The following is a 19,809-nucleotide window of genomic DNA, read 5'->3' on the forward strand; positions in this document are numbered from 1 at the left end:
ATAAGAAAAGGTATGGGCAGGCTGCTGGGTGCTAAACTAAGCATAAGGACTGATCAGTTTATCTATCTAAACAAACATTATATGCTCTCTTAATGAACAAGGCTGGCCACAACTTTCCAGAGGAACAATAAACCGCAAATGAACGGTTGTGCAAGAAAAGCCTGAACCCCGCCAGTTCAGGCCACAGGTGTCTGTAATTGCAGTTGAACATTATTTCACATTTGGCTATTTCTGGCTTTTTTTCCCTATTGTTTACTAAAAGCCATGACTTGTCACGTTGTAAAGACATATACTCATTTCAATTTGAAGCAGAGCTTATCCAAATATACTTTTTAAGCCAGAGAAGCTCCAACAGCTGTGAATATGTTCCCGAGGGTCACCTCTGGGGTATGTAGTAAAGAAAAAAAGATTTATAAGAGTTTATGCTCAAAAACTAGGCACAACTATAGAACTTGTTAAATCTATACTGACCAACCTTTATTTTTAATGGGAGCACTTTGAACAAATCAAAATATATCACTGGTTTGCTGCTACACCGTTCCCATAACGTACTGTAGAACATCATCCTGTTTCTTGAGTGTCCATCTGGGACTCTACAGATCATCATTCACAGGACATGTGTGCGATTATTTTTTTTTAAATTCTGCACTAGAATATAAATAAGGCTTTCCTTTTATGGCACATGTGGTTTTCACATTTTTAAAAAGTTAAACAAAACTAGTTTAGTTATTAATACTGTGAAGCTGTCACTGCCTAGTCTGGACTTCATCCTATGTTGCTACACAGACAACTAGGATTATTCATCATGATTCCTACACTCACCTTTCTTCACACAATTTAAGAGGGAACCTAATCTTGGTGTTTGGGCAGCTCAACTGCCACATCCCAGCAAAGCAGGGCCCAACCCGACCATGTGCCTCAGGCCGCGCCCCCAGGTGGGACCTAAGGCTCCAGGGCCTATTCTGATTGGCCCACGCGCCTTAGGCCCCACCAGTAGGCGGAGCTTTGGGACGGATGGGCCAATCCGGCCTCATTCCGTCGTTGGCTGCCTGCCGGACAGGCGGGTTTGGTTCCCGTCTGTCCGGCCAACTACCAAAGGTACGGGGAAGGGGGATGGGGGTGTCGTGGGGATCGGCCAGGGGGGTCGCGGGTCGGCTGGGGGGGCGGTCAGAGGTTCTTGGGGGGGGCGGTCGTTGGAGGGAGGGGGGTTTGCGTCGAGGGCAGGAGGGCCTGGGATCCCTCCTGCCCGTAATGTAGTGCGGGGTGGGGGTAGGGGGTCGCCGTGGCCAGGAGGGTTTGGGCTCCCTCCTGGCCCGATATTGTCGGGGAGTCGGCCGGGCAAGAGGGCTTGGGCTCCCTCTTGCTCCGATCGCGGGTGCAGGTGGGAGCGCGTGCGAGCGGTCGTTCGGGGTGGGGGTGTGAGCGGTCCTGCTGGGGGGGGGTGAATCGGGCGTCGGGCGGGGTGGGAACTATGTAGAAAAACTTTTGTATCTCGTGGGCTCTTATTAGACTCTCTGCTGTGTCTTCCAGAAGGGAGGATATTTACGGTAGTGGGCAAGCCATAAGCTTCTAATAAAAGCATATATGAGGGGGCGGTCGGAGGTTCTTGGGGGGGGGCGGTCATTGGAGGGAGGGGGGTTTGCGTCGAGGGCAGGAGGGCCTGGGATCCCTCCTGCCCGTAATGTAGTGCGGGGTGGGGGTAGGGGGTCGCCGTGGCCAGGAGGGTTTGGGCTCCCTTCTGGCCCGATATTGTCGGCGAGTCGGCGGTCCTTCGGGGTGGGGGTGCGAGTGGTCCTGCCGGGGGGGGGCAGGGCAGGTAAACAGAGAGTCGGGACAGCGCACGGAGAGTCGGGGAGGGTGAAAGGAGAGTCGGGGTGGCCAGAGGAGAGTCGGGGCGGGCGAAAGGAGAGTCGTGGTGGCCAGAGGAGAGTCGGGGCGGGCGAAAGGACAGTCGGGCAGCATGCGCGTTATACCCGTGAGCGCGGTATACAAAAGTTTTTATGCATAATATCGTGGTTTCTGCGCGCTATACCCGTGTGCGCGTTATACACGGGTGCGCGTTATCTGCGTGAAAATACGGTAGTTATTTTACTGCTGTAATTGTCTACTGCTTATGTTCGACTTATTCTTACTGTTCACCACCTTGAGTGAACTTCAAAATGGCGGTAAATAAATCATAATAAATAAATAGTCAAGCTACAGCTGGGCTTGGACCCAAATTTTGATAACATTAGGCCAAAAGTCAGTCCAGTAGGTTAAGGTAACATTATTACAGGGGTGCCTATAGACTACTGGCAAAAATCAAGATTTCTTTTCATATTTATATTAGCACTCTGCACTCTTACTAAATCTGTTCTGATATCTCCTTGAAGAGCTGTATAGTAATTATTCAATAAACTTAACAAATATCTTTTTAATGAAAACAAAAATATGCACTTCTTTCCCTTCAATGCAAAATTTATTCGCACTATTAATTTATACGCAAAGGTTTTATAGCACATTTATGGCTTCACCATTTGTATGTTATCTCAGTCCCTTCTATTTGGGGCCAAACTGGGACTGTTCATGTAATGGATAAAAAAAAACCCCATCCGGTTCTCACAGCCAGATGCAACTTTATCAGGGAATACCACTAGGGGGCTTATGCTAGGTTGTGCATGTTCAACTGTGACAATATCCTTTCCCTTGGGCTTGAGCCCTTCAGCTCTCAAAAGTTGCCAGGACTTAAAGAACAAGCCCAAAGGTGTTCATACAGAAGTGTTAAATCACCAGTCACTAGATAATAAGATACTGGCAAAGTACAAAAATGAAAGTCAGCAACATGGTCTCACAAGCAGCGGCAAGCCCAATCCTGCTTAGCTTCCAAGATCAGACAGACTCACAGTGGTGTGGCCATAGCCTGAGGTGCATCAGTAACGAAGACAAACAGAAGTGGTAGCATCAGCAAAAACTCTCATGGGAGACCTATCATAGGGCAAGCCAGAGTTCTAGGGTTTAAGAAGTTCCAAAGAAACAAAATCAGAACAAATCTCAATATCAGGGAACTAATAAATTACATCATTAGGGAGCAACTTGCAATGGCTTTTAAGGGTAGGTGGAAGCTATTGCCCTCTTCTTTTTTTTTTGATACATGTATTCTCTTCCTATTGCAGCCTTGTATTACAAAATCACATATAGATCAAGCTGGATCAATGTCTCAGTGGCAGCGTTACTCACTGCCATGTGAACAAACCTGGGTTTGATTCCCAGCTTAGGTCCTCACATCCCTAGATTGACTTGGTTTGAGCATAAAAGGTGTTTGCAAGCCCTGGGAGGAGGGGGGAAGGGGAAGCAGGTCATAATCATCATATTCAATTGCTGAATTTAGTTTGTAAATCTGGGGATCCTAATATGAGCCCCGGTGCTCAGCCTTTGGCTAAGGGCTATCATTGCAATTATTGGTCTGAAATACGCTGAGAAAGGTTACAAAATAATGGGGCAAAACCCTACAAAGCTGAGAATGAAGGCTTATGGCAACACATCCCTGACCTGGTTCTGACTGAGATGAATGCTCAAAGGAACAGGAAGGAATTTTAGGGTTAAACACATCACCTACAGCCATAATCTTTTCTCTCTTTGGACAACAGCTTTAAATATTTTTGAGACATGATTTTCAAGTTCTAGGATATAGTATTTTTGGTGTATTGCCAAGAAGTAAATTGCATACCCTGATTATAAGTCAAAGTCAACTTGGACCCCTACTGTGTGGCATTTTCCAAAAGAACAAATTTGGCGATAAGAGATTTTATTTGTGGCTTCAACTTGTTTGAAGTTATAGCATTCTGATACTCTTCTGGTTAACCTCAAAAGTCACCCTGGCTAGTCCATTAACGATCACTTCAAGATTTCTTTGCATGGTCTCATAACCACAAATGAGTAGGGCCCCAAAGTCTAATGTTGGGTAATGCTGAATTTATGTATGGTGATGAGGTCAATGTAAATCATGGAAGACTTTAGATTTCTTAACTGTTTACACATAAAACTCAGTATAAAACTGTGAAAGATATATTACAAGTAATGTGAACTCAGATTCATTAACTTCCCCTTTTAGGAAGCTGCGTTAGGGCTTTTTTAATCGCCGACCGTGGCAGTATTAGCTCCAACACTCAAAGGAATTCTATGAGCATCGGAGCTAATACCACTGCATCCAGCGAAAAAAAAAAGTCTAACACGGCTTTATAAAAGGAGCCTTAAATTAAGTTTAGAATGAATTTTTAAAACAATGTAAAGCCCTGCAAACTGCCAAATCTGCTTTCTGCACCTAATACAGTATATAGGTAGCTTATTCACTACATAGACAACTCACAAATCTGCTATCCTCGACCACAGACTACAAAACCTTCAAAAAAGAAATAAAAATCCTACTCTTCAAAAAATACATTAAACCTGTATAACAGAACCAGACCCGCCCCAAGCTTCACCCAAAACACTATCTATATAGTAAATAAAAAAATATTCAAACCACTCATTAGGCATTTACTATTATCATGACAATTCTCATGTAATCTACCGAATGTATTTCGTAGCATCATAACAATTCTTGTGTAATCCACCTTGAACCGTAAGGTAACGGTGGAATAGAAATCACTAATGTAATGTAATGTAATCATAGAGATAAGGCAGCGAGAGGCTGGGTCTGATGATGGACTGCATTTTATCCAACTGCCTCAGGAACCATAGGACTTTAGACTAGAGAATGATATGGGGAAAAAAATTATCACCGTTCCCGCCCCGTTCCCATGAGCTCAGTCTCCATCTCTGCCCCCTCACTGTGAGAAAAATCAAGCTAACAGAATACTTCAGTCACGCATGGCAGGAATAGTGTTAGGGCAGTACAACTAGGGCAACTGCCCCCTGGTCAGAGAGAGAGCCCTAAGCCAGCTGGAAGATAAAGAAGCACAGCCTGGGCTTTGAAGTCCCCAGTTATGTCTAATACCAGCTCTAGCAGGATACATACTTCAAATCTGAAATATTCTAATCACAAAATATAAAATAAATTTATTTTTTTCTACCTATTGTTTTCTGGTAATTATATTCTTCAAATAACATTGGGCTCAGGCTTTGGTTTTGGGCTCCTTCTGACTTCATTGTGACATGGCTGGCTCATGAAGGTAAAACCGGTACAAGAGGAGCTGGGGAGGAGGTGCAGAGTCTGACACAGGCACAATTTTTTACCACAGGAGCAAGACTTTTTACTGCTCCCACGGGGCGGTAAAAGGTCTTGTCCCCATTCCTGCGGTAAACCAGTTGCAGATGTCTCCATTCCTGCGGATTTACTGCAGTGACCACGGTAAACGGTCCCCATGTCATTCTCTACTTTAGACTGCTGTGATAAACAAAAATAAATATATTTAGTAATCCAAAATCCAAACTGAAAAAAGACTCACATTTCCATACTCATAGATTCAACAAAAATAGATGCCCATATACAAACAATAAAAAAAATGTTGCCATATTTGTGAGCCTGTCAGATAGCAAGAATCATGCTTGCCCTGTTGAATTTATGAGTATGGGAGTCTTTTTTTTGGATTTTGAATTGCTAGATACATTTATATTTATGTTTATCACAGAAGTCTACAGTCCTATAGTTCCTAAGGCAGTTGGACAAAACACTGGCCATCATCACTTTTATTGAGATTATAAGAGAATTGACATTATAAGGAAGGTCTTTAGCTGCAATTGTATTTAGAAAAAGGACTAGACAGATATTATGCTGATCTTTGAGGTATTTCATCATAATTGTTTAGTTTATGTATTTTGAGTGGATTGAATATTAAACAGGTCTATATTTATACTTCACTAAAGTGCTTATTTTAGAAGCGCCATTCATGTTTTGGAATTCCATAAACCATCATTTAGATGTCTAAGTTCTGATTTTACAAAGACAGAATATGGAAGTCTAAAACTCAAGAATGGCCAAAAGACAAGGGGATATGGTCTGGGCATATCTGAGCAGGAATTATGGCAGGCCTCCAAAAATTAGACATTCATTTCCTGTTTCAGAAGAGGAATGAACCTCTCTGTCCAAAAAGATGGACATTGAGAGTTAGACTTGCTATCTGGGATGTTGAGGTTTCAGAAAAATGCTCTTATAGAACAGCACACCATTGGAGGAATTAAGGGAAGTAACCTCCTTCATCCTCCTCCCCCCCCCCAACAAAAAAAAGTGAAACTAGAAAGAGATACTAGGATCTGTGACAGCTTCAGGAGACATACACATCTATATTTCATAAATAGCTAACATAACCATTTATGTTTCAGCACATAAACATCTATGTTGCTATTCTCAACATAGAATTTCATGTGTTGCCACAGAGATGTTTATGTTCGTGTGTCACTTCATTCATATTTCTGACATGTATTTTTCTAAAATGGATGTTCATGCTCTAATTCACCATGTATTTTAGAGTAGGAACTCCTGCTCTTAGATACTAGTGAAACTTCAGACATCCCAACTTGGAAACCTAGGGTCTGATTCTGTAAATGGTGCCAGAAGTTAGCCGGTGGTAGGTGCCCTACCGCCATCTAACTTAATTGTTTTATTTGGCTTCAATTGGTGTGGTAACTGACCACACTGGGAGGCACCTTCTATTGTAATTGTGTCTACGAGGCGCCTAATGATACCTAAAACCAAAGTAGATATGGTTAGGGGTGGAGATGACCTTAGGTGCCGCTAGGCACAACCGCTTAGAACCTAACGGATGTAGCGGTATATAAGAAATAAATTACATTACATTACATTACAATTCTCAAAAGATCTTAGACTTCTGCAATGTAGCCCAATAAAACCCTGGTCTACAATACTAGCACAATTCTTTAAATGGCGCCTAAGCGTGATTGGCAAGCAGTCGGCGGCATTTTTGTAGGCGGTGGCTGATTTAGGCACCATTTACAGAATCAGATCTCTAAAGTCCGATCTGAATGTCTTTTCTAAAATGCCACTATAAGGGGTCCTTTTACTGAGTGGTTAATGTTTCTTTCCATTCTATGGTAATGGTCACACACTAATTTCAGGTTCAGCATGTGCCAAACACCACTAAAAATATTTTGCATTTTGCAGTGCTGGATGGGTTGTTTGGAGGCATGCCCTGGGCTAATTGGTTACAAAACAGGTGGCAACAAGGGCTCGCATGTGGCCATTAATGGGAAAAACAAACTGCAGCCACTTTAGAGCCACGCTAAAAAGTGACCTTAGTGTGCAGGAAACCCAAACGCTAAAAATAGCACAGCTTTGGAAAAGGGACCTTAGGTCTTCTATTGTTGGTGTTCAAAAAAGATATCGCAACTGACAAGGGTATTATTATTCCAAAGTACAAACAAGAAAATGCTGTCAAATCAGGGCAATTCTATCACAAAAACCTTATATAGGCAGAAACATTGTGTAAGGATAGAAAAAAAAAAAAGATCTCCATGCCAAAAAGCAATCTGCATGTGATTTCTCAGTGCTAGAGCTTATCTGAATCAATCATAGATCTACAGTAAAAAACAAAACAAATCCCTCCTTGTTACTAGTCTTTTAATCCAAATAAAGTGAACTTAGCTTCAGAATGCTATTCCTTAGTAGCAAATATTAAAAATATGATTACAAGAGAATCCTGTAACACCTCTTCTCTTTTGGTATTAGGGCCATGGAGGGACTGCCTGCAAGCATTAGAAGATGGCCATACCACCAGCACCATATACCTAGTGAAACCTGACAACACAAACAGACTAATGCAGGTCTGGTGTGACCAAAGACATGATCCCGGTGGTTGGACGGTGATCCAAAGGCGGCTGGATGGATCCGTCAATTTTTTCAGGAACTGGGAAAACTATAAGGTCAATAGCAACCATTTCTTTTCTTTCTACACAAGAATGGTTTGATCTATTTCTGGAATGTTGTGTTCCATATACACTGCTATGCAGGTGGGAATTCACATGGATAGAATATGTGTTGGGCACACACATGCTCGCACTGATAATATACTATAATCTAAGGGCCTGATTCTGCAAAAGGGCATCCTACTACCGTTTGGCAGCCAATTGGGATACATGTTTAAAAAAAAAACACTCCCCGAGGCAGGACGCCTACACTGTAGAGTTTAGTCGCAGGTCTAGGGAGATGCATAGGGATACTTAAGCTTGTCCAAGGCTGCACATGGGTGTGGTTTCGCTCAGAAGTGGCCTTGGCTATGTTTAAGCATCCATATGTGTCTCCCTAGAGCTGTGACAGATGCCTGAAATGTAGGCCTGAAAAATGCTAGCCTGAATTTCATCAGAAATATAAATGCACTGGCTGAGCTGATCAAGGCATGGGAATCCTGGATTAGCTGAGCCGGCCGGACTCCCCGAAACTGTGCGGGGAGGAGGGGAGGGTTACTGTGTGGGGAGAGGGGGAGGGTTATCTACTCCCTCCAGCTGGCAGGCCCGCCTCTTCAAAATGGCAGGCCTTCTCCTGCCGGCTCAGGACTCCCCAAAACCACAGGATGCACCAGGAAGGGGAGCCGGCGTGTCTACTTTTACAATTGAAAGGTGGGGTTCTCTATAATAATAAGTCTTATTAGACTTTAGACTTATTGTATTGTATTATATTTAGACTCGTTGTATTATATTGTACTGTGTTGTATACACTCATTGTATTGTATTGTATTGTATTGTTTTGTCTTGTATTGTATGTTGACTTATTGTATTGTATTGTGACCTTGTTATTCGCTGAATGTCCAGCCTTCTTACAGTGTGAACCGCCTAGAAGTCACCTGACTATGGCGGTATAGAAAAATAAAGTTATTATTATTATTAACTGGTGCCGGTTATAGAATCGAAGGGTTAGGCATCTGTTCTTTAGGGGAGATGTGATTCTGCACGGATGCCAGTATGCGATTCTCAGCGGCTTCTTAGGCAGCCACTGAGACCAGCGTCCTATATAGAATCAGGGCCTAAATGTATTTTTTTACCAAAACTATGGATGATTAAGTGCTTCTGCTAAAGTACATATGCATATTTGACCTGTTATACTAGTATTCTATACAGAAAAGTAGGTGCCTACTTTTCTTTATAGAATGGGCTACAAATACATGCATTCTTGGCACCTAAAAATAGATGCCCCTGTATAAAATTACCTTCACTGTGCTTATTTTGTTTCTTTACAGCAAGGATTTGGCAATCTTGATGGAGAATATTGGCTGGGTCTTGAAAATATTTACTGGCTTACAAATCAAGGCAATTACAAACTGCTTGTAACCCTGGAAGACTGGTCTGGTCGAAAGGTATTTGCAGAATATGCCAGCTTTAAAGTGGAGCCTGAAAGCGAATTCTACAAACTAAAGCTGGGTCGTTACAATGGCAATGCTGGTGACTCATTCACCTGGCACAATGGGAAACAGTTTACTACACTGGACAGAGATCATGACATCTACACAGGTAAGCTGCTCCATTGAAATTCCAGTTAGAATTATTTGATTGTCTTATATGCTGGAGATGGGTTAATTCCCATTAAGTAGAAGACATATAATTACTCCTCTACCAAAAAATTCTGAAGAGCCGGCTTCATTAGTCACCAACTACAGACCAATAGCATCCATTCCTTTCTTTGTAAAACTGATGTAAGGCTTGGTGTACCTTCAGCTGATAGATTATCGGGAACATTACTCTCTTTGGCATGTGTCACAGTCAGGCTTTCATCTTTATATAGCACAGACAGTTCTAGCTTCTATTATAAATTGTCTGAATAATCTGTTCAGTAGTGCCTTGATAATGCAGTTTGATAAGAGCAATGCTTTCGATTTAGTAGATCATAAAAAGCTACTGGAATGTTTGGATGCCAGATAAAGTTTATGATTGGTTCCAAGGCTTTCTTTCATCTTTTAGTTATAAGGTTCGTTTCAATAATGACTACTCTGGTAGTTGGAGTAATCCGTGTGGTGGGCCTCTTCTCTACTTTTTTATGTTTATCTTTGTTAGGTTTAGAATTATCTAAGTTAGGAATTAAAATATTCAGCTATGCTGATGATATAACTATCCTGATTCCTATTACAGTTTAAATTTCCCATTCAAGGCTTATAATTGCTGAGGGATTTCTTTTTTTTTTTTTTAATCTTTATTCATTTTCAATTTTACATCAAGTGTACATACATCATGATAATAAAATTAAACATATCACTTGACAATCTTTCTATTTTATCTTATAAAACATAAAATTAGCACCCTCCCCTCCCATCATTCCCTCTATTATTTTCCCAATATGAATACTAATATATAAACCTCCCCCTTCTTAATATTGCTGAGGGATTTCTAATAAGTGAACAATGGATGACTGAATTTAAATTAAAACTTAACTCAGAGAAAACTAGATTCTTTTTTTGAACTCCCTGTCAGAATTGCACTGAGACTTCTTTGACTTTGAATGCAATAACATATCCTTTTCACTCTACCATTAAAATATTGGGAATGATTCTGAATCAGAGTTTAACCATAAAAGATCGGGTAGACGCTTTGGTACAGAAGGGTTTCCTCATATTGTGGAAATTACGCACCATTAAAGCATATTTTGACATCTCATCTTTTAGAGTATTGGTTCAGTCACTGGTTCTGACCCAGTTGGATTATTGTAATATTTTCTACTTTGCTAATTACCAAAAAAATCTATGTAGATTGTGCATTATTCAGAATGCTGCCGTTCAACTGATCTTTAATCTGAAAAAGTTTGACCATGTCATCCCTTTTTTCCATGAATTGCATTGGTTGCCAGTCGAGGCTCGTATAAAATTTAAATTTGGTTACATTTGTTATAAGATACTGTTCGGCCTTGCACCTAATTATCTTGTGGATTTGTTCACATTTGTAAATTCAAAGAACTCTTGCCACACACCTGTTGTATTTACCTTTCCTTCAGTTAAAGGTTGTCAATATAAAAAAATATCATCAACATCTTCTGGCTTTTCAAGCTGCAATATGGGATAAAAATTTTAATTCTCTAATAGCAATCTCTTGCTCATATCAGCATTTTAGGAGACAACTGAAAATGTATTTATTTACAAGATTTTTAGGAAATTAATGTATTACATTCAACTGTACAGTAAGGGGTTCATAATCAAAAAAAACCTAAAAATGTCTAAAAAGTGTCCTAAATGGCTACTTGGACGATCAAAAAGCCTGATCGTCCAAGTACCCATAACCAAAGCTGGTTTTTAGACGTATCGAAAAACAGCTTAGGCCTTTCCCCTGCCTCTAAACGCACAGAGAAAAAAGAGGCGTGTTTAGAGGCGGGGAAAGGGCGGGCAGTGGGCGGGAGGTGTGCCGACCTACACCTAGGCGTACAACAGGTATAACCAAAACCGTAGGCAGGTTGCCTAGTCGGCACTTAGACCTTTTTGACTTAGACGAAGTCAAACCAGGTCTAAGTGCCAAAAAATGGGCCGCTGAGCTGATTGTGGCTGCTGCGATCAGCTCAGCGGCCCCAGCAACCTGCCTATCCCTCCACCGCAAGCATCGCGGCAGGAGAGATGCCTCATCTCCCCTACCGCAATGCCATCACTCCTCTACCTGAATTGCCACGACCCGCGGCAGGAGAGATGCCCTATCTCTCCTGCCTCAGGTTGCAGCAGTTCAGGTAGAGGAGTGATGGCATCGCAGTAGGGGAGATGAACCATCTCTCCTGCCACGATGCATCACCCCCCCCACACACACACAACATCGGGGCAAGAGGGTGCCCAAGCCCTCTTGCCCTGTCGAGCTGCGGCACCCCCGACAATATCGGAGCAAGAGGGAGCTCAAGCCCTCTTACCCCGGCAATCGTACCCCCCCCCACCAAGTACGAGCAGGCCAGGAGGGAGCCCAAGCCCTTCTGGCCCCGGTGACCCCCTACCCCCCACTACAATATGGGCAGGAGGGATCCCAGGCCCTCCTGCCCTCGACACAACCCCCTTCCCCCCAACGACCATCCCCCAGAACCCCCGATTGCCCCCCCCCCCGCCGACCTGCGCCCCCCCCGGCTGATCCCACGACCCCCCCACCCCCCTTCCCCATACCTTTTACGTTGGCCAGACGGACGGGTGCCAAGCCCGCTCGTTCTGCATGCCAGCCGGGTCCAGAATGGGGCCGGATTGGCCCAGGTGGCAGAAACCCCGCCCACAGGTGGGGCCTGAGGCGCCTGTACCAATCAGAATAGGCCCGGGAGCATGCTTTATAAAATTAGCCCCTATAAGATTAAAAACCGCTATAATAATACAAATGAGGATTGTAGCTCTCAGGACACAAGTGAAAGAGTACTCTATGTATTCAAACTTAGAAAACACCTATGAATAACCAAATGGCATACTAAACTCTACTCTACATGTATATCTACCTAAGAGATTCCAATTATAATGTGTAATTGTAAATTATATCCTGCATATCAATCTAAGAGATTCTAATTATAATGTACAACCGCTGTTTGTCTATGCATTACGTATGTCAACCTGTAACCTGTTCTGAGCTCGTTGAGGAGGACGGGATATCAAGCAAACCAAATAAATAAATAACCCCCTCCTTTAACAAAGTCAGGCTAGTATTTTTAGTGCTGGCTGCGGCGGTAACAGCTTGGACGCTCATGGGAATTCTATGAGTGTCTTTGCTGTTACCGCGGTGGCCGGTGCTAAAAACGCTAGCACAGCTTTGTAAAGGAGGGGGTAAATAAATAAATAAATGTCAAAAATTCTTCCCATTACAGCTAATGGGAATGGCATTTCTACCATGGTTATCGCTATAAGGAACAGAGTCTGATGTCTGCAGTGGTTAAAAAAAAAAAAAAGAGTGAATAATTGGTTAGGTGTAGGCCTATGATGGATAAAGACATAAATCAGGGGTGTCCAACCTTTTGGCTTCCCTGGGCCACATTGGCCGAAAAAAATGTTTATGGGGCCGCATAAACGCGCAAACGCTGCAACAAGACAGAGGAGGGAGCCGGCAACATGGTAAACACCCGGGGGCAGCAGAGGAAAACACTGCATCACCCTCAACCGGGGCCACACAAAATACTTTACAGGGCCACATGCGGCCCTTGGGCCGCAGGTTGGACACCCCTGACATAAATGATTCTCATGGACCTGATGGTTCCTCCTTTCATGTTTGTCACTAAGATTTTCTCATTTTGCTGAAAAGCTCCCAAATACCTGTTTCTATGGCAGCTGCTCATCAAACTCCGATTGCTACTTGCTATCTAAATTGGTAAGAGGTATGGAAAACTTTTCATACGCTGACAGGTTGGAAAAGCTGGGGCTATTCTCCCTTGAAAAGCGGAGGCTTAGAGGAGACATGATAGAAACCTTCAAAATCCTGAAAGGCATAGAGAAGGTAGATAGGTACAGATTCTTCAGAATGTGGGGAGCCACAAGTACAAGGGGGCACTCGCAGAAATTGAAAGGGGACAGGTTTAGAACAAATGCTAGGAAGTTCTTCTTTACTCAGAGGGTGGTGGACACATGGAACGCGCTCCTGGAGGTTGTGATAGGGCAGAGCACGCTATGGGGGTTCAAGGAAGGTTTAGATAAATTCCTGAAGGATAAGGGGATTGAGGGGTACAGATAGAAGTAGAGATAGGTTATAGGAAAAGTCAGGGACCACCTAAACAGGTCATGGACCTGATGGGCTGCCGCGGGTGCGGACTGCTGGGCGCGATGGACCTCTGGTCTGACTCAGCGGAGGCAACTTCTTATGTTCTTATCTATTGATATATTAAATTTTGCAGGGATTTCAATCTTAATGTATGTTAAACACTTTTTTTCCCCAGCAAACTGTGCACATTATCAGAAAGGTGGATGGTGGTACAATGCCTGCGCCCATTCAAACCTCAACGGAGTTTGGTATCGAGGGGGGCACTACCGCAGCAGATATCAGGACGGGGTCTACTGGGCAGAATTTCGTGGAGGCTCTTATTCTTTAAAGAAAGTGGTTATGATGATCAGACCCAACCCAAACACTTTCCACTGAAAGCAGAACCTGCCAGGCTATGCAAATCAGAAGAGGTGAAATAAGTCACTGATAGCTGCACAGACTCTACAGATCAATAACTTTGTTTCCAGCAGCGAACAATGAAGGGCACTGTACATTTACTGCCAATATGTGAGGAATTTTTTATTACATGTTCTTTAAGAATCATTCCACAAACCCAAAAGAGAAGAGATCACGAATAGCCTGTCAGGAATCTCTTTTTAATTTCTACTAAAAGTTAATCAATGTCTTTGATTTTGGGATCAGTGGTTGAACTATCAGGGTATCCGCTCTCTGTAAATTAAGTTTTGGCACTACAGATACTGCCACTGCATGTAGACAATAATATATATAAAATATATTAAGTGTATATGCAATTAATAATCTTTGATACTGCAGCCTGTTCTCACAATTTTGGAACATTTTGACACAGGAATCTGCATCCAATGAAGCCATGTACCAGTAGATATAGGATGGTCATTTAATAATTTTTAATCTTGTTTTATTCTTATTTTTTAGCTGCCATAAGTGAAGCGCGTTCAAAATTTTAAGACAGAAAAATACTGTTCAGTCTCTCAAAACTTTGTAAGGAAATGAGATGGCAAACCAGTTCCTGTTCACTAGTCAACCAAGCCTTGAGCTGATCAGGTGAAAAACCTGTATGTTGATAATTAGATGTTCATGGTAGGTGGTTGGTAACCGATGCTTCTAAACCATCTCCTGGAGCATACTTAGCCATTTGAGTTTTCTGGCTTCCCTCAATGAACATGCATGACAAATATATGCACATAGTCAAGAACCAATGTATGCACAAGTGGCTATCTGTGCCTCCAGCACAGGGCTGAGAAGCACTGGGTTAATGGACAGATGCAAAAAAACTAAAAATCCCAAGTTATTTCTAGCCATTTTTGTAATTAGCCAGAGAGCTTTCTTCTGTAGATTTCTAGAATGTACTGTATCTTCATCCCATCACTCTTAATATCGGTCCTCGATGCAGGTGTTCCTGACCCAGAAAGAGTAAGATATGTTCTAAACCAGGGATGTCCAATGTCGGTCCTCGAGGGCCGCAGTCCAGTCGGGTTTTCAGGATTTCCCCAATGAATATGCACTGAAAGCAGTGCATGCAAATAGATCTCATGCATATTCATTGGGGAAATCCTGAAAACCCGACTGGACTGCGGCCCTCGAGGACCGACATTGGACACCCCTGTTCTAAACAAAACCACCGTTGTAAAACAAATGGAATACTCTGACGTTCAGTTTCAAAGAACTTAGACACATAGAGGAGCATAATCGAAAGGAACGTCTAAGTCCGTTTTCGTCTAAGTCGCAAGTAGTCCAAAGTAAAAAACAGCCTAAGACACATTTTCAAAAAATACGTTCTAAATGTTTTTGTTTTGATAATCGTCTAACTATACGTCCTGCTGATCTAATCGTCCAAATCGCTAAATCATCCATCTTTATACCACATTTTCGTCCAACTTTTCGTCCAAGTCAAAAACGCCTAGAACAAGCCCTGATGGACATGGGAGGGGTCTGCAAAGCGATGGACTGAACACCCAGACATGGCACCTAAATAGTGGGGTACCTTACAGGGCACTGCTTTGAACTTCACAAAAAGGGTGCCATGTCATCATCTCACTACAGCTCCCATATAGTTCATGGTGAGCCCCCCAAACCATCTCCAGAATCCCCTAGACCCACTTATCTACCACCCCAATAGCCCTTATGGCTGCAGGAGCCACTTATATGCCAGTACAAAAGGGTTCTGGGGGTGTATAGGGGAGTGCAAATGTTTCAGTATCAATGCAGTGATTACAGGGGCTTATGGACATGGGTCTTCCTCTCCATGGGTCCCTAACCCACCCCCAAGACGGCTTAAACCGCCTCTCTGCTGGATGACTAGGCTTTCCTATGCCAGGCTGCCAGGTGATGATGTTCTGGAGGCACAATTTTCAAGTTATGATTAATATTTTTATGGGGGTGGGGGAAGGTTGATGATCACTGGGGTAACTTGCGGGGTAACTTGTTTGATCGCCGCCTGGGCCCAGCCACTTCTTCGGGAGCCAGCCCAGAGAGAGGCACGCGTGCACCGCGCCGCCCCTCCCCCGAACCTGCGGGGTAACTTGCTTTAAATCGCCGCCTGAGCCCAGCCACTTCTTCGGGAGCCAGCCCAACTGAGCCCCGAGAGAGCTCCAGAGAAGGTGATAGAGCCCACACGAGATCAAGATTGGTTTTTCTTTGTATGCCACCTATCAAAAGTACTAGCAGCAAGGAGAGGAGCGTGGGAGCCCTGCTCCGCCCCCCTCCCGACTCAGAAGAGCCGTGATCGTCATAAGCCTTCCTGCCCGTGAAGGTCCGATCCGGTCGGATCCGCCTGCTATTGCGCTTGACCCTTCCTTCAGCCCTTGAGGGTCACCGAAAAGATTCGCTGCCCCCTGTGACTTTACGAAACAGAGAAAAGGGGAAGCTTTCCTCCATCCTGCTCACCCTCCCACTTCTTTGTTCCAAGTTCCTCCTGCCCCCGCCAAATTTGTATCTCATTATACTTCATTGTATTTCATTGGATTCTATTAGCTGCTAAACTGTACTCCTTCCGAGGTCAGTACATATGGTTCAGCCGCCAAATTTGTGTTTCATTGTATTTCATTGTATTTCTAGGAATCTGTTAGACGCTGAACTAAAAGGAACATAGTCTCAGATAGTAACCCATTCTCATTGCTGGGATTCGGGTTTAACGCTCACCCCCTCTTGTGTTGTCCTCTAACCGCTCAGTTCCACTCCCAATAAACGTTAAAAAAAAAAATATAAAAAAAAACTGACACCTTTCCACACCCTCCTCCTGCATACTGCTTCTACCTGTCTCTGTGCTGTCGCTAAGTCTCTCCCCACTTAGCATTTTGTTCCACACACGATCCAAACAAGCTCTGCCTCTCAGCTTAAAAGGCTTCCCAAGTTCCATCATGAAGCCTCCCTTCTGGCTCCTTTTTCTCTTTCTCTGCTCTTCTCTCAAGATCTCCCTCTGCCTGATACCCCCCTCCCCCAACATACCAGACTCCCCAAATGTCACTATTACCTGCCCCGGCCTCAAAATTCCCACGTTGATGCGCACCAGAAGTCACTCTTACAAACAAAAACACCGCAAAGCCAACCTCGCCTCTTTAAAGCCTGTGCCCCCTGCCAACCTTCCCAACCACGCCCCTGACTCTCTAACCCCAGTCCCGTTACTTTACTGCAACGCCAGATCCGTATGCAACAAGACCCAAATTGTGAAAGACCTTCTCGCGGACTCTGATCCTGGATTCTTCTGCATCACAGAGTCCTGGATCACCAAAGACGATCTCTATACACAAAACGAGCTATGCCCTCAGGGCTACCAAGGCCTCTTTTCTCCTAGATTAAACCGAAAAGGAGGCGGCCTGGCACTCCTCTACAAATCTTTCTTCAATGTTCAGCTCCTCGAAAAAGGCAGCCATCATTCACTAGAATACATGTTAGCCTCAGTCAATGATGAGCTCCATCTTCACCCACTGGGTATCTTATTACTATATCGCCCACCCACCCCCTGGAGCAATTCCTCCGAGCTTGTTTACAAGACCATATCTAACGCGTTCCTCAAGTTCCAAAGACTACTGATCATCGGAGATATTAACCTCCACCTCGATGACACCACCTGCAAGGATGCATCTGATTTCAATAATTTCCTCACATCCCTTGGCTTCTCCCCCCCTGTCCCCTCTCCAACCCATGATAGAGGCCACACACTAGACCTCATCAGCTTCCTCGATCTCACGGATTACAAAACTTCGATCGATGACACCCGCTGGGACCACGTTCCCTGGTCCGACCACTTCTTAGGAACCTTCTGCCTCCCCATCTTCATGTCACACCTTGGAACCTCACCCCACACCTCCAAGTCCATTACTTTCCGCAAGAAAATTTCAAGTGATCAGTTCTGGTCCAAATTCCTCAACAATCTCTCATCCAAGCCTAAGCCTTCAGATTCTGTAACCAACTGGCACAACTGGATTACTCTCTCAAAATCCACCTACCACTCTCTTGCCCCGCTTTCCACCAAAACCGTCACCTACTCCCGTAAGGCCCCCTGGTACCTCCCACACCACAGGGTACTAAAACAAAAATGTCGATCCCTGGAACGCATATGGAAAAAATCTAAATCCCCCACAGACAAACAAATCTGGAGAGTCAACATTAAACTTTACAACAACACTCTCAAAAGTGCTAGGAAAAACTTCTATGGTGACAAGATCTCCAGATCAAACAACCAGAACAGCATGCTGTTCAATATCTGGCGCTCCCTAATCCCCAACACCAACCCTTCCATACTCCCCTCCTCCCCATCAGCCGACCTACTAGCAAACTTTTTCAATGGAAAGGTCACCGCCTTAAGAAGCTCTTTCCCTCCCGTAGTCTCCTACAATTCTCTAGTGTTCGCCACCCCCATTCCTACTCCAAATGTCACCACCCCTGTCCCAGTCAATAGATCCTGGACTGCCTTTGAGCAAGTATCCGAATCGCAGGTCCTCAAGCTCTGCCAGAAATTGAAATCCTGCAACTGCACCTTGGATCCATTTCCACCCTATCTATTTGAGAAAATACCCGCACAGGCCATCTCATCTCTCACCAAACTCATAAATTCTGCCCTATTATCGGGCCTCTTCTCACCTGAAATGGGACACATTGCATTGACCCCCCTACTGAAGAAAGCTGACCTAGATCCCTCCATCCCATCCAATTACCGCCCTATAGCGAACATTCCGCTCCTAACCAAACTGCTTGAGTCCATTGTCTCCTCCCAACTCTCAGCCTACCTGGAAAGATTCTCTACCCTCCTACCCTATCAATACGGCTTCAGACCCAACTTCAGTACTGAAACCCTCCTGATTTCCCTAATCTCGAAGATCCAACAACTTCATTCTCACAAAAAATTTGCCGTTCTCCTTCAATTCGACCTCTCTGCAGCCTTCGACGTTGTCCATCATGACATTCTAATCTTCTTACTCTCCGAGATAGGCATTAGCTCCACAGTCCTTGACTGGTTCTCAAACTTCTTACGCTCTCGCTCTTACAACGTTACCAAGAATGGTACCTCATCCTCCCCGTGGAAACCGACATGTGGAGTCCCACAAGGCTCCCCCCTATCTCCTATCCTCTTCAACATTTATATGTCCTCCCTGAACCTCCTCCACCTTTCCCCCCTAGAAACACTCTACACTTACGCAGACGATATCCTGGTCCTCCTCGAGACCGACGCAAACCTCACCAATCTCGCAGCAAACATCTCTTCATGCATAACCAACCTTCAATCCTGGGCCCTCGCTGTACAAATGAAACTGAACGAGTCCAAAACCAAACTACTTTGGCTTGGCCCTAAACTTGATCATCTACCCACTTCCATCCCACTGCCCACAGGCTCCTCTCTACAACTGGAGTTCTCTAGCAAAGTCCTGGGCATCACCATAGATTCCTCGCTATCCTTCAACGACCACCTCAATTCCCTGATAAAAAAATGCTTTTACAGCCTTCACATGCTGAGGAAAGTGAGGTCCTGCTTCCACCAAAAACACTTTGCCGTGCTCGTACAGTCCATCATCCTCTCCAGATTGGACTATTGCAATTCCATTTACCTTAGCTTAACAAAGAAAAGCCTCCACAGACTCCAACTAATCCAGAACACAGCGGCCAAACTTATCTTCTCAAAAAGTAAATTTGACCATGTCTCTCCGCTCCTGTCCAAGCTCCACTGGCTTCCTGTCATCTCCAGGGTCCACTTTAAATGTGCCTGCTTAACCTTCAAGATCCTCC

The 19,809-nt window shown here is 44.0% G+C and overlaps 2 protein-coding genes across 2 annotated transcripts in view; one reads left to right on the forward strand and one right to left on the reverse strand.

The window, feature by feature from the left end:
- The window catches only part of ANGPTL2 (angiopoietin like 2), a 45,224-nt gene extending 30,181 nt beyond the window's left edge, over positions 1-15,043 (forward strand). Inside the window, exons 3-5 of the mRNA XM_033960780.1 lie at positions 7,664-7,857; positions 9,168-9,438; positions 13,784-15,043. Coding sequence (XP_033816671.1) covers positions 7,664-7,857; positions 9,168-9,438; positions 13,784-13,983 — 665 coding nt within the window. The 3' untranslated portion in view covers positions 13,984-15,043. The remainder of the gene's footprint in view (positions 1-7,663; positions 7,858-9,167; positions 9,439-13,783) is intronic.
- Positions 1-19,809, reverse strand: part of RALGPS1 (Ral GEF with PH domain and SH3 binding motif 1) — a 643,064-nt gene that overhangs the window by 316,370 nt on the left and 306,885 nt on the right.

The sequence above is a fragment of the Geotrypetes seraphini genome, chromosome 10 (genome assembly GCF_902459505.1).
Source record: "Geotrypetes seraphini chromosome 10, aGeoSer1.1, whole genome shotgun sequence".
In the NCBI taxonomy this organism is placed as follows: domain Eukaryota; kingdom Metazoa; phylum Chordata; class Amphibia; order Gymnophiona; family Dermophiidae; genus Geotrypetes; species Geotrypetes seraphini.